This window comes from Clarias gariepinus, chromosome 17 (assembly GCF_024256425.1).
Source record: "Clarias gariepinus isolate MV-2021 ecotype Netherlands chromosome 17, CGAR_prim_01v2, whole genome shotgun sequence".
In the NCBI taxonomy this organism is placed as follows: domain Eukaryota; kingdom Metazoa; phylum Chordata; class Actinopteri; order Siluriformes; family Clariidae; genus Clarias; species Clarias gariepinus.
In genome coordinates, this window is record NC_071116.1 from 9,837,184 (window position 1) to 9,853,634 (window position 16,451).

The 16,451-nt window shown below is 38.0% G+C and overlaps 1 protein-coding gene across 1 annotated transcript in view; it reads right to left on the bottom strand.

Moving 5' to 3' along the window:
* The window catches only part of LOC128545564 (seizure 6-like protein), a 63,563-nt gene extending 53,658 nt beyond the window's left edge, over positions 1 to 9,905 (bottom strand). Inside the window, exon 1 of the mRNA XM_053515975.1 lies at positions 9,682 to 9,905. Within this exon, the coding sequence (XP_053371950.1) occupies positions 9,682 to 9,766 (85 nt within the window). The 5' untranslated portion in view covers positions 9,767 to 9,905. The remainder of the gene's footprint in view (positions 1 to 9,681) is intronic.
* Between the last annotated feature and the right edge of the window lie 6,546 nt (positions 9,906 to 16,451).

Here is a 16,451-nt window from a genome sequence, read left to right on the forward strand (position 1 = left end):
TTCCAAATGTATCCCTGAGTTATTGTCCCTTAAAGAGTCTTTTTGAATATATTTGACTAGGTATTGTAATTGGTTTGCTAAGAAGTAAATTTGGAAGTTTGGGCCTTCCAGTCCACCTTGTTCTTTTGTAGTGTTACAGTAACAGAGAGATTTTGTGTTTCTTATTTTTAGTAGACATTTGAGGATGAAGAATCAAGGGGTTTAACCCCATTTATTTATGGGTGTTATGGGAAACTGTAGCGATTGGTCTAAAGAGAGTGCTAGCTTAACCCAACAACCATCTCTTCTATCTCTTTTACACACACACACACACACACACACACACACACACACACACACACACACACACCAAAAGTATTAATAATTAATATAGGAAATAATAAAGGAAAAAATAAATATATAAATTTTTTGTTGTGATGACACTCATTTTTTTATAGTGAAAATCAACATTATATGGATAATTTGATATTTTATGGAATGAAATGCTATACAACATCAAGATTTAGTATTTAGTAAGTCCTTTATTCTTCGAAAACTGTTGGATCCGGCTAAACATAGAGTAAGTTGATCAATCCATGACTGTTTAATTGCTTCATGAAGCTCATGTACAGAAATAGCCACAGAAGTTTGCAATTCTAAGAGATTTCCTATAGAGTTTTAGTTATTTGGGGGCTGAGATTCAATCTATTAACTATAACATCTGATTCTAATATGCACAATTCTTCAGCCAAAAAAGACACAATAAAATTAGTGAAATCTCGTGTTTCGTTAATACTTTTTGCCACCACTGTAGATAGCTTCGGTTTGCTAGTGGCACTTGGCTTATCTTTCATTATGCTTTATGTGGTAGTTTAGCAACCATGAAAATACAGTTCATTGCCCTGCAAATGGAAAGAGCTCTCACCTAGGACAAATTAGTAGTGACGACCAGGCCACTGAATCAACGCATTGATGTCATCCATCTGGATGCTTTTCTTAACCAAAGACTGGAGCACACCAAACTCCTACCTATCTCAGAAGTGATCCAAGAGGACATATACAGTATAGGTGCCTACACAAAGAAAAAAATATCAGCTCATGGGTTGTTACTCCTGTGGTAGTGAGCAGAACATAATCAAGCAGCCTGGTTAGACCAACCCAAATCAGCATTAAAGCAAGCAGCCTCCTTCTCTTTCTCCAACATGGTGAGAAGTTTTTCTTCATCCTAACATAATTTGTAATTACTACAATAGTTCAGATTGTGTACTCACTTTAAGTACAATAGAGACGGAGATGGAGGACACTCTGACGGAAGCTGAGTAACTTCAAGGACACCGGACCCCAGCTTACGAGTTAGAGCACTTCATTCAGATTTATCTTGTTCCATGTCTCCAGTACTGCCAAATTCCCCATCATACTGGGTTTTCTGTGTATGCAGACTCATGATTTAGATCTCCTGAAGGAAGAGAAAAATTCTACATTGATCAGCACAATGTCAGACCTACTTTCTCTGCACTCCTGCCCTAACAGTATCTGCCACTAGCACGGAGAGGCTCAAATCAGGAAACAAAGAAAAATGTTGTATATGGCAAACAGCACTCTTGCCTCACAGCTGCTACGACTGTGTTATTAAGCTCCTAGCAGAAGCCATACCCATCACAACTGTATTTACCCCTTCTTATTTGAGACACAAGCCATTTAGAGTAATATCGCAGAGGCCCTGTGGCGAAGATACAGTATATTCACCCTTTCAGATCGCCAGTTTACACAAACCGTTTCTTTGTTGACATGCAGGGCTGGGGGAGGGGGAGGGGACTAAACTAATTTACTGATTATAGTCACTACGGTGGTAACTACTGTGGTAACAACTACCTGGGAAGACTTAAACTAAAGTGTTTACAAAATATGATCTACATATTGCACATAAATCTAACCTGGTGTACATGAGGGGAGGTGATGAGTGAAAGACTGTGTTTAGCACCACATCTGGTCACTAAGAGAACAATGTAATGTTGTATGGGCTCGCTTTGGCTCTTGTTGTACTTCAGGGCCTAATAAATGACGTATTGCCAGATGTTTGCCATAACATAAATAGATGACATTTTGATTTACATGACAAATTTGCCAACACAATTCCTAATTGTGAGGCCAAACAAGCATTTTAAGGATGAAATGATGCCTTTAACTTAGCCCTCATCATTAGCCCTTATCCTTAAACACCAAGCCCCTTCTAAGCCACTTATAGTCAAAGTCAAATGTTGGTGAAGACAGTTCTGTCATAAGGATTTGGAGGAAAGCCTGAAACATTGAGTTGCATACATATCTAAGAAGTTCAACTCAGCTGAGTGAAATTATGATGTTGGCAATAGAGAAATATTAGCATTTAATTTAGCACTAGAACAGATCCTCCTGGATGCTCTTCCACCTCTAAAACACAAACTGGCTCTTTTTTTGAACCCTGGTTTACTCCTGAGCTACATCAGCTCAAATCCACAGGCCATTGCCTGGAACACCTGTACAGAAGAACTAGACATACTGTACACAGAGAAATGTATAGTGAGCATGTTCTTCTCTCTAAAAATAAAAACGCTTTAACTCCAGCTAAATCTGCTCATTACAATAAGCTGCTTGCATCTGGTGAAGGAAACACAAAAATCTTGTTTTACACAACATTCTTTAATGCCCAAATTACTTATATTTATCAACAGCAGGGTTAATCACCAAATACTCCACATACTGTAACTCACCTCACAGCTTATCTGCTGAACATCCTCTCACTCTTTTCTCCCCTTTTAAACTCACCACAGAATCTGAAATTTCAAAATTCATTACTAGGTCTAAATCTTCCACATGTCAGCTCAATGCACTGCCAACCCAGCTGGTTAAATAAAGCCTTTACGCCCTCACTCTGCTCTCTCATACCGCGTATTATTCCCTCCTCTCTCACTTCCGACAATGTCCTATCATCCCCCAAAATAACTGAAATAACTCTGATCCTTAAAGAAAACACCTGGTGCTAACCCTAATAATCTCAACAATTTCCATCTGATTTCAAATCTTCCTTTCGTTTCTATAATACTAAAAAAATTTTTTATTAAAATAGTTGCAATACAGGTTCACAATAACCATTTTGAACAGGGTTTCTGCAGGTTTCGTAATGTCCAATTAATGAGCTTTTTAAGACCTTTTTAAGACCAATATAATTTATATTTAAGACCTATATCACAGCATCAAAAACACAAAAGAAAATGCAGAATTGCAGAATCACATACATTTATCTTTCCCGCACCTAAATGATTTAGCGATGTCGGAGTCCGGAAACATTGTCGAAAAAACAAAATTACCGATTTCCTCATTCGCACTATAGGACTGGTGTCTAGTCACAACGTGGGGGACCCAGGGCACTTCTGCTCTTAGCGTGGGCTCTGATCCACAATCGCCAGGGTCGCGGAGCTGCAGTGTGGGCCTTGTCTAACGTTAGGCAGCGTGGAGCCACCAGATACTTGGCGGAATTGGCTGATGGCTGTCGTTTGCTGGAGACCCTTCACAGCAGTCAGATGTTTCTCACTTTTTGCATGAGACACTAGGGCTCGTACACCTAACGTTCCCAGTTTAATTATTTCTTGCATAATAAACAGTATGCTTCAAATGCATTGTTAGCAACTAGCCTTAACCAATCCTTATATTCATTTTTTTCAAGCCACGTATAGCTAAACCTGCACTTCCCCTTAGTTAAAACGTAAACTCGGTTTTACATCTGTGGTAACATACAATCCGAGAGAGACTCACGCCAATAACAGAAAGCTGATTGGCTGTTACATGCTGGTCTCTTTTGTAGTCGTAATACAGCGAATTATATTTGGACTAGTGAAACAAAAAACTACAACACCGCAGAATCAACCAAGCAACAACAAAAACAGAAATAAAATTAAAATGAGCTTTACATGGACATCGGAAAAATAAGACCTGTGAAAAAAATATTTAAGACCTAGAACAGCGAATTTAAGACTTTTTAAGGCCTAAAAATTCGTTTTTTAAATTTTAGACTTTTTAAGACTTTTTAAGACTCCGCGGAAACCCTGTTGAATCAGTTCAGTCCAGATTTCATACCAAACATAGTAGGGAAGCTGCTCTGATAAAGGTTACCAATGATCTGTTGGTGGCTGCTAATGCTGGACTATTACCTATCCACGTCCTGCTACATTTGAGTGCAGGCTTCAACACTATCTCACACACCATGCTACTACATGGTTTAGCTACTATTGGCACACTGACAATCCTCTTGTTTGGTTCACTTCATATCTTTCTAACCATTCCCAATTTATGCAACTAAAAAAATTGTTCTCAGCCTCTTCCAATCAGTTGTGGTGTTCCCCAAGGCTCTGTTCTTGTCTGTTTCTTCAGCATACTGTACATTTCCATTGCTATGCAGATGATACCCAACTACATATCTCCACTCTGCTCTTCCACCCTCCTGTCTTACCAATGGCTTAAATTAAATAAACACTTGGCTTTCCTTCAATTTTCACTCTCATACATGGTCACCTCTTGTATAGATTACTGTAATTCACTTCCAACTGGTCTACCTCTAAAACCCCTACATAAACTCCAACTTATCCAGATCTTTGCTACCCGTATCATAACCTGGCACCATTTACTGTAACAAACCCCACTGGCTTTCCTTTAAATACCGTATAGAGTTTAAAATTCTCTTTATTATATTATACATCTCGCTCCCCTTTTTTTTTATCAGAGCTCGTTCAGTTCTACACTACCTCTTGCACTCTTCGCTTCTCTTCATCAAGGCTCATTGTTACAACCTATGCTTGCCCAACCACCCTGGAACCTAGAGCCTTTAGCCGTACTGCTCCTCTCTCTGAAATTCTCTTTCCATCTCTCTCCAAACAAATTCGAATTTTAACCTGAGACCTATTTATTCAGAAATGCTTATCCTACATGATTTATGGCTGCCCTCAAATGTCTTTTTAAATCGCCATTTGTTTTTAAATGTTTAAATTATGACTCTCTTGTTTCATTTATTATTGTTTTAATATCACTTACTATTCAATGGTATCTTTATCATCAGTGTTATCTTGATTTATATTTTAATTTATGCTTGGTTTGAATTGGAAGGCCACCTTGAGTAACCAGAAATTATATATCATTATTATTATTATTATTGGAAGCATGGCAGCATTGGTGGGGACACAACAATTTGTTGTCATTTTTACAAATAAATGCCATGAACAAATTAAGTCTGCCAAATGAATTATCTTTTGCCAAGCCCAGTGGGCATTGATCTTTACTCGACTTGACAACTCCATCTCATACAGTCCAAGGTCCAAAACACTAAGTCTCGCTCATCTCAAATGTATCCGACACCTCCACACTCTGACAAAGCAGCAATGACAGCAGCTTAACTGCGACCCTGTTTTATGGGGGCCATAAGCTGGAACATAGACATAAATATTGACAATACACAATTCACACAAATTACCAAACACTGCCCTGAGGGAAAAAAAAACTGTTGCTGGTGCGATTCTAAATTTAAATGTGGTTAATTACCTCAGTCTCAACTGGCCTCCACCCACTCCCCAAAGTCCCTTCTCCATTCTACAACGTTGTCCTGGATCTTCCCCCCTCACTGAACACCACAGTCATAGCAACTGTTTTGAACATGAACCAGTTCTTGAAGTCCATATACTGTACCTCACTGACTTGCCCAGCATTCCCACTGCAATCAAAACTGATAAGATAATTTTCCCAAAGTTTTTCAGATAATCTGCCATCCAACAGGACACATATCTAGTCTCTGGATGGGATTTGGGAAGAAACTAGGAAGGGGGGGGGGTCTGGGGGTCAGTTAGCCTAACATCAGGCAATCACGCCCAAATCAGCAGTGTGAGCAAATGATAAAGGGGCTGATTTCTAAAATCCAATATGATTGAGCCCAATTTGTCCCTGGATGAAGTATGCACCGAACTCATGATTCCATGCAGAAATTCAACTAATTTCCTTTTATTGTGTCCTTGAACTCTGCCAGCTCTACAGTACATTAAAATTAACTACAAGTCAACAAACAGGCCATTGAGAATTCCCTGTACACTCAATCAAGCTCATGTGATTACTGATTGTTTACATCTGAACTCTATTACACACATACACACTGTAAAGTAGCAATAAAATTCCAATTCATTGCATATCACCTTGTTTTGCCTAGCATTTGCAAATCACCCGAACCAGGCCTACTTTATGACTTCAAATTTTCCTCTTCCAGTGCTTTGTTTTAAGGTTCTTTTGCATCGTTGTAATCATCATACTGTTATCGCAACACTCACTTTCTGCTTTTGCCGCTACTTGATTAACTTAGCAAACCAAAAAAATAAATGTTAAAATTAAACCCATCATTTTAATTTCGTACTTCTAACCAGAGCATGAGATCAGTTTGAAAATGTAAAAAAATTAAAAAGCCTTTTTTTCTTTTTAACATTTGGTCCTTATTTCAATGTGAAAACAAATGATATACAGATTCATAATTTTTTTTTAAAAACACACAAAATATTCACATACTCACTCAATCACTCTCTCACTCATACACCCATTCTCTATATTGCTTGATCTGGTCAAGGTCGCAGGAGGAAAGCAGCCTATCCCAGGAGACTCAGGGCGTAAGGTGTGTACGGTGCCAATTCATCACAGGAACCCAACATAGTTTAATTTGATATGAAGATCAGTACAAAACATCAGGCAGTACATTCAACACTGCATATTAAAGTAGGTTATCCATTAAAAATATTACATGAGGTTTTCTTCTTCATTTTTAATCGGGTGAGGTTATCGGCTTTCAATAAAAAAAAAGGATAGAAAAAAAGAAAAACCCACTCCCACAGACACGTTTTATTTCACAAGCAAATACACAGGCATACAGTACTATCATGATAACATTTTTGCTCCTACTTTTCGCAGGTGAATGGGAGCATTTCACATTCCTGGTAAAAGAAAAATGCTAACACACAGGGAATGGAGAAGCAAAACATCATCCACTCACTATCCACTAACAGGAAATTGTTAATTATTCACCCTTTACACTAATGAAAAGCAACAAAGCATCCTAGCATGATAAACAAAACATTTAACCTTGAGATGGATGGGATAAAACAGTAGAAGACCACAATACTTAATGTATGCTTCTTTTGGCCAAGAACAAGAAAGTGTGGCTATCATGGATAAAGGCTCACTCGAACTCTAGTCCAGTTTGTCTATAATAGCCTCAGATTCTTGCTTTTTATGGACGAGACTGGTCCTGCTGTTGCCTTTTGCTGTTGTACCCCATCCATGTCAAGATTTATTATTTTTTTTTAATTATGCACTGACAAAAAAGAATTATGTTCACTAAAAACTAAACTTAGTACACGCACTGGTCATAAACTATATAGCCTCAAAATCTGCCAAGATGCTGTGACTTGCTTCCCCTGATTCTCTGTGTGTGCTTATCTAAGCAGATAAAAGAAGCCATGTGAACATAACATACTGCTTTAGAACGCCAGAGTCACTTTTTTACCAAGAAGGTGAGGTGAGCGCACTGCTATTCTGCTAAGTTTTAAATACTGGAAATGTATAATGTTTTGATGAGTTGAAAATAGAAACATAAGGCACATTGGGGCAATGTTTATCTTTTCTATTCCGACTGCTTTGATACTATTAGCACCTAGCAAGCAAATTCCAACCTGTGAAATTTATATAAAAAGTAAGAATTTCAGACACAATGCCTTTAAATTCATTTGTATTTTTTTCCTATTCTTTAAGTAGAATTCTCTCAAGTAACCCCTACATATAAAATTCACACCATCAGTACACCACCATTTCAAAGGAGCTACAAGATCTAAGAGCTGCTCTGTTATCCCAAAGAAGTGCTAGGGGCTGAGTATCTCTAGGGTTTGAGTTTGGTAAATGTGCTTGCATATTTTAAAATAGAAGACTCTAACTATGCCATCCCATGCAACAAATACACTAAGGGCATGGAACCCTGGGTCTGTCTACTGAAAATAAAAGCTATTTAATGACCAGCTGCCTTTGGTCCCTCTAAAGCAGCAGCTGCTTGTTTTCAACTTGAGTATAAAGTTATGTAATTATTAAATGTTTGGACTATGAAAAGAAAATCTACATCGGTCACTATTATTCACACATAAACAGAAAGTCCATGATTTACATTCATGGTGTACTAGTGTAAGTGATTTACAGATATAGAGACAGACGGACAGAGAGAGAAACAAGGACAGGGACAGAGTTTTTCTGAGACTGGTTTCAGGTCCTCCGATGTATAAAACATTTTCATTTATATAGATGGCTGAAACATTCGTCCTAACACAAATTTAATTTGAATTTAATTTTTTTATTCCTCATATTTTTGCAGGTTATTCCCTCTTATGATATAGCACATGTGTATGTGAAACAAGGAGTGCTCAGGAAGCTGTAGAGCAATGATGTGATGAGAGGAGAAGGGCAAATTCTAGACGAGTAAGTTTTGCAGAGTTCAGAACAGACAGGCTGTCAGTAGAGCTGTGACCTGCTGATAAAAACACAGTGACAGCTCAGTAGAAATACTCAGTTCAGCATACACTGATGTGCTGATCTTTCCACTCTTAGATGGTTCCACAAATAAATCAACCACGGTTACATGAATTTCGCTTCATTTCACTGGATTCAATACAGCAAGTGTGGAAATGCCACCAAACATGGTGAAATGATGAATCACATTTGTGGGATGGAGCCAATGACTCTGGCCCTTGTGTAATCATGCAATCTGCAGGTATAGTCAGACCATGGCTTTAATACAGCCTGTAGCTTTATTGAATGTACTAATCTGTCTTTTTAGCAAGGGCTAAAGGTGAAGCAAGTGAGCATAATGCTGTATATACTGTCCCTGATTTTTATGCATTTTGCACACACACACACACACTACAATCTATAGCTGTGTAAACAACCTTTTTCTAATTTTGTTCAAATGTACATTTTAGCTACACGTGCTTTCTTAATTCGGGAGATTTAAGTACTTTTACATAAATCGATGCAAAGGTTTACGTGGAATATTATTTTCTGTATACCGGTGACTGAATACGCAGTTCATTCAGTTCATTGTGTCTTGAACATTTCCCCTCCTTCATTCCTTCATAATAGAGAAAGAATTATGTTCGGCTCTTTTGCCACATTCACGAAAATCTCTCGACCGCATCCATATCGACAATATTCCGTTCAAGATCAGATAAATACTGTACAAACCACCAAAATCAGAGCAAAAAAAAAAAGAGAGAAAAAGAAAGCTACAGCAGGTGACAGATAGTCACAGCGCTGGTAGTTTCCTTCTGTTGATGCGAATTATTATTACACCGCGAACCAAAACACCGCATTTGATTGCAATGACCTCGTGTTGTCCCTGAAACTACAGAAGATGGACTCGATGGGTGACTCTGTCAGCAGAACCGCACTCGGGTCTTTCTGCTCTAGCCCCACGCCGCGTGCTACGTCTATGTCATTCCCACGCTCTGACCACAGCGTCGTGTCGCAGAATAATTCGACACGGAATAATCATCCAAGCGAAAGTTTCAGAAGTGACTGCGGCAATATCATGTAGGTGCATCTGCAGAAAGAACTCCAGCACAGAGCACAGCAACTGGCAATATAAGCTTTATATTAAATCCTTACCTTGAGTCAGGATGATTCCGAACAGGAAGCCCACCCAGACCGCGGCTCTTAGCGCACGACTTTCGCCACAGCGTGCGTTCGACATGATGAGACGCGTGCACGCACGAACGAACGAACGAACGCAGAGAAGAACAGAATCTCACACAGTTCCGTAATGAAAATGCGGGGATTAATCGAGGAGGGTGGCTGTGTCTCGGAATAATCGCTATATTACGGATCCGCTCCGCCTCTAGCGCCTCTCTCTGACTCTCTCTCTCTCTCTCTCCCAGTGTCTCGTCTTTTTTCCCTCCGTGCTCCACCGTCACGTCAATAAAAGTTACCCTTTATTGTTTTGCCAATGTTGGGTCTAAAAAACTGAATTTCACAATATCTTGTTATACCCTCTGGTGGCATTCATGAAAAAAAAAAAAAAAAAAAGATATTCCGCCGCCACAGGATACTACTGTATGTTGGGGCCACAACTTAACAACACATGAGAAGAATATATAAGATGTGGCCACTGGATACTGTTGGATACTATTTTGTTTCCACGTGTTAATAAGTTGTGGTCACAACATAGTATCTCATGGCCACGTGTTATGCTACTGTATGTCGTTCTCAGTTGTTACCACAAAATAGTATCCCGTACCCAGAGGGTATTTGTTTTCCTCAGGTGTGACCAAAAGGGCTCTAAATGTTGGCTAAAAGAACAATTATAATGTTACCTGATAGCATTGCCGGGCAGAACATTTTGTTCACAAGTAAAAAAAGGAGACTTGAGTCCAAGCCAAAAAAAACAAAAAAACATGAGAGGTCATGAGAAAATGAAGTCAGGTGCCTGACCTTGCCTTAAATGGACTGTGGACAATTTAGAGATCAGACTGGGACAATCATGTGCTCAGATTATACTGTACAGTTTGCTAGTGATCCATCTGAGAGTCAAAGAGTGTAAAAGAGTTTAACTCAATTTCCAGTGTTTGAGCTGTACTGTTCTCCTGTGTGATGGCCAGCAATATGTCTCAAAGTGTGTTTGAATGTAGCAACATGTGGCAAATACACTCACTTACTCATCCACTTACTCTTTCAGGGTCATGAAAGGTTTGGAGCCCATTCTAGGGGACTTGGGGAAGGGTACACCTTGGACAGGGTACCAATCCATCGCAGGACACAAGCATAGACACCCTCAAAACCTTACTGACCCACACAACAAAAGGGGCAATTTAGAAATGGCAAATAGTCGACTCTGCATGTCTTTGATTGGGAGAAAGTCAGTATTCATTTCTTATGCTGATAAGGTAAATCAGACTAATATCAAGTTGTTGCATGTTCTTGATAAATTTCATTGTGGTTTATTCTCTGGACTGTAATATTTTAAAATATAATTGTGTCTCTCTGAAATTCATAAAAAAAAATTCCCCTCTTGTCAGATGTGATTAGCCCTGATAATGACAAACTGCTGTACATATAACATTCAACATACCTACAGTACAATATAAATAGTTTCAGTATTAAATCACAAAGAAACAAAGAAACATACCACTTGTATAGTGGTATATCACAATGAGGCTGTACTGTTCAACTGCTCAAACAGTTTACAAATCCATGCCAGCCTTAAAGATTTTTCCTGGCAATGACAGTGAATAGAGACCCTCTCCATGGTTGTGTAGAGCACCAGAGCTAGTCTGCAGTCACATAATTGGTTGGGGCATATACCAAAATTACTAAATTTCCAATGCTTTCTCCAGATCCTTACAAGGCCACCCCCCCCCCCCCCTTCTTTTTCCTCCACACTTGGCCTATGAGGCTCTGACTCAAGATCTCTTATGTGGGTGCTGCTTGGCTCCCCAGCAGGGTGTGCCCACATGTGGCAGGTGATGAATGATGGTGGGCCGGAGATGGCAGGGGAAGTATAGAGCTTCCTGTGGTTGCTATGCTGGTATTCAGAAGTTGATATATGTCTTTGCAGCTAAACTGTAACCCTAAAATAATTCACTCCCCGGAATTTCTGTAGCAGCCCATACTCTCTGGGTTGTTGCGAGACAATGAGGCAACCACTATGAAGTGCCACTATCTCTGACTGTCCACCTTGGAGAATAGAAGAAGATTTTTCAAGTGTAGTGGGCCAAAATTGCACTGCAAAAAGTTAATTTCTTTTTAATGTATACATCTAATTGATTTAACTGCCAACAACTACTTTGCATTATTGTCCATCGATTATCTATACTATTTATCCTGAGTAGAGTTGCAAGGGGCCTGGAGCCTATTCCAAGAGCCGTAGGGTAAAAGGCATTGTACTGAGGTGTCAATCCATCTCACCCTAAATGAGGTTTCAATTCATCTGAAACTGTCCCTTGTGCACCTTTCAACAGAGTCCATTTCAAGACTTTCCCTTTTCATCCTCACAATTTTACTTTACATCTCCACTGGTGACAACAAAGCTCAATGATGGGCCCCCTCCTGTTCTTTCTTTATGTAAATTATCTTGGTGAGGTCAGTATGTCTGACAGATGTTTTATCATGGATAGTTTTTGATTTATGAGCTGAAAACTTAACTGTTGGAAATATTTGATATGATAAAGATACATTCTGAAATCAAAATCTTGAGATTTCCCTAAACAACTATCACATCACACCATCTGTCACTGCACACAACCTCAGGGTACTCATAGTCAACCATCTGTTGTTTTCACCTAATATTACTAACTGCACACACATCTTCTAAAACTATGGAGAAAGCTGTTTCATGTGGCTCTTAAAACGATGGTTCCAAAAGGTAGAAAAAGGTTCCAAAAGTCTAAAAAGGTAAAACCAGTTCATCTCTGTCACATGTGGAGACCACACCTCTGCAATTAAACTGTCATCGAACTCTACATTGAGAATCTTCCAGATGATATTGTACAGTAGGCAGTTACCCATACCAGTAACCTGAATACAAAAAACAATTGGTTTGGGCTGAGGTCAATGCATATGCCACTGCTTATAGATTACTTTCTAACTTAAAGTCACCATTGTCAGCGGCATTTACAACTAAGAGTTGTCTTGGGGTCATTGAGACTGCTAGGACTAAATATTTGGCAGCTGGATGGGTTAAAGTATGGTATGGACTTCAACTTGGGCCATAAACAGGTGCATCCCCAAGTTGGTAAGACTCCTAGAAAATGCAACCTGCCCATTACTTAAGATGGTTAAAAGGGGTTCCTGGTCTTAGGCTGGCTGGATATTATCATAGGATTATGGTCAATTTTTTTGGATGTCATAGATGATGGCAAATAACTGGCAGCAGGAGCATTATCTGACAACAGAGAGGGGGTGAAAAATAAAGCATGATGGTTGTTATACAATTACTTTTGCCCAGTTTTATAAATAATGCCAAAAAATATGAAGAACATTATACAGTCTACTGTGAGTCTGGGTCTACACACTCTAGACTCACATCAGCCCTTCCATACACCAATGCTGGACCTGATTTTCTTCATGAGGAAAAGGAAGAAGACAACATACATCATTACCACATACCAGCAAATGCTTTTTACTTTTAGAACATTTCTCTGCCCAGATGAAAGTATTTTCACAGACTAAGAATATAGCCAATCTGTGGCTGCCTGAAAATTCTTTGTACCAAACCGCCTCATCCTCCCTCTCTGATAAACCTTTTAATCCATTAGACTTTGATGTCAGAAAGACAGAAAGTAACTGAACTGTGGTATCCAGGTAAGCTGGGGTCACACTCTCAGTGTGTGTTCTTTCTTCTAGAGAGTGAGCAATCTGTGCCCATAGGAGTACATTATTTATATATTACTGTGAGTATAAAAATATACACATGCATGTTTCAACGTGTCATTGTTGTCAAACTAATACCTCTATTATAGTTTAATGATATTATTTTTACTTGTTGCTTATGTCAGTAAATCATCTGATTTAAAATCACAATAGTAGTGTCCCAGAAACATTCCATAAGTGGTTAAATGATTCAAATAATAAAATATCTTTTTTTCTTATATTATTTTGAGCAAAAGCTTTGCCCAGTATTGTCCATGATAAATTGTTTAAAAGTTGTTTATATGTAGTATTCAAGCATTAAATATTTGCTGAACAAAGAATCCAACCTACAATATTACCTCATATTCCTCATGTGATTATGCCACACATTAATGTTTTTAATAGCCCTAATAACCTTCTTCTTTGCTGTTGCTTAATAGAGGAATGCCCTTAGGCATGGTGGGCATTGACAATGACAAAATTTAAAAGCAAATGGGCAAACCCACAGTTTCCTCTACAACAGGTCAAACCAAACTCACTTGGGTTAAGGTCTGATATTTCTCATCTGTATCATAGTATATCAGTATATCTGATATACTCATGACTTTGAACAGGTTAAAATGTCGCTGAATTCAAATAATTCTGAAGAGAAGAGTGGGGCAAAATTCCTTCAGAGCGATGTGAAAGACTTATTGTCACTTATTACAAATGCTTGGTTGCACCCTCATATACTCTATACCCTTTATTCTGTTACAGGGTCATGAAGGGGCACGAGAGGAAACCCAAGGATCCGAAGAATCAAACCCTCAACCCTGGAGGTGCAAGGCCACAGCGGATCACTATATGTTGTTTTTATTTATTTGGTTACAATTTTTTTTACCATTACCAAATTCTGTAACCTTCAATAATGTATAGTCAGTACAGGAGTGATGTCTTTTTTTCAGGAAATTTTAAATTGTTGTATTGACTATGGCCAATGCTTGAGCAATGGCTCAGATCAATTTTCTTTTTGCTTAGCTTTGAATCGCTTGGAACTCTTTGGTTCTTAGGTTGGCTTTTTAACAGAGCATTTACACTTTACAAGCTTTAACTTAAACATTAACATTTATAACTATTAACTGTTAAACAAGCAATTTAACTGGACACACTAGGGCAATAAGAAAAACCTGACAGTAACATTTTCATTATTTTTGATCACATAAAAAAAGGATGAAAAAATGGTTTAAATAAAGGGACCACATTTTAAGTTGTTTAATACATAGAGATGTAAATATCCCATGTTGTCTGTCTATATTCATCTTTTAATTTTACAATAATGATTTTAATGTATATAAAAATAAATGCTCATACACGGTATTATATAGAAGCGGCACAGTGGCTTAAAGGTTATCATTGTAGCATTTTACTTACAGAGTCTGAGTTTAATTCCTGCCTTGGGTTTGTGTGCATAGAGTTTTCATATTCTCCCAAGGGCTGGTGGGTTTCATCTGGGTGCTCCGATTTTCTCCCCTAGGTCCAAAGTCATGCAGATTAGGCAGGTTCCCAAATTGCCCATAGTGTGTGAATGAGCGTGTGAGTATGGCTTTGTGTGTGTGCCCTGCAATGGATTGGCACCCCATCCAGACTGTACCCCATCTCGTGCCCTAAGTCTCCTGGGATAGGCACTGTATAGACAATGAGTAAGTGAGTATTATATAATATATTCCTACCACTCAAGACAGCTACCTCTGAAATTGTGGAGGATGTTAGACAAAAAAAAGTACTTGTACTAAGACCAAATGCAGGTAGAATATATAAATGTATATATTATATAATATTTGTAAATAATTGACATATCAGTTTTGTTTTTACATTTTTGTCTTCCAGCATGTTTGTTTAGTGAGATGTTACTCACTGCATCAGTCAGGGTTAAAAGTATTGTTGCCAGCTAGAGCATGTTAATCACTGCAGTAATTTTGTAATTAAAGGATTTTGAATGTTTGCTTATTTAAATTCATATGTTAGGTTTAGCCAGGAAGTATGAAATATGTATAACATGAATCAAACATATGAAATGAATATTCATACTTTTCTACTAGCTGCCTTAATTATGATTAATCTGGTGGCAAACGTATGTACTATGTATGTATCCAATTATGTAAGATTTAAAGCACTTTTTGTAAGTCGCTCTGGATAAGAGCGTCTGCCAAATGCGTAAATGTAAATGTAAATGTACAGGAAAATATAATAAAAAATACGCAACAATATATGCAACAATGTAATTATTAATGCATTTAAATCAATCATAGTTTTTTTTTAATAAATTTTAACTCACTACAGCTGAAACAGATTTCTATTACAGATACTATATTACAGAGAAATTATGGCACACATTAATTGTGCTTTGTGAAGGATTATTAATTTAAATCTAGGAACATATTTTTAAGAGTAAACCATTACTCATTATCATTAAAGTATCCTCAACATTGCTTTTTATCACAACCTTGTTACCTTTCTGATTAAACTGTGTTCAAACTTGCTTGTGAAATTCTCTGATTAGCAGCATTTCTAATGCTCAAATTGGCCCACTTTGCATAAAGTAAATGTCATGGTTAAAGTCACAAAGACAACACGCCTTCTCTACTCTTATCGAACTTTATGTTCGATTTAAACATTAATTTAAGCTCTTGATCTGTATCTGCAAAATGTTATGCTTTGTGCTGCTGCCACATGCTTAACTGGATACCTGCATAAATGTAAAGGTGTTCTTAATAAAATGCATAGTGATTGTATTTTATCCAATATAATTTATTGTATAATTTAAAAATTGTTAGTAAGTAAATCTTAAGATGACCTTCCATCAGGGAATGCAAAATGAATGAAAATTGATTATAACTGTTAAAAATAAGCTTGTGGAATACGCCACAGGTTTTAGACATGCCTTTTTAAAAATAGCTGCTTGTGTCACCGAGACAATTACACCTTAAATGGCGTCACCTGCTATACATTAACAACCCACTTAAAAACATCCGGTGGGCCTGGTTCCTCTTTTC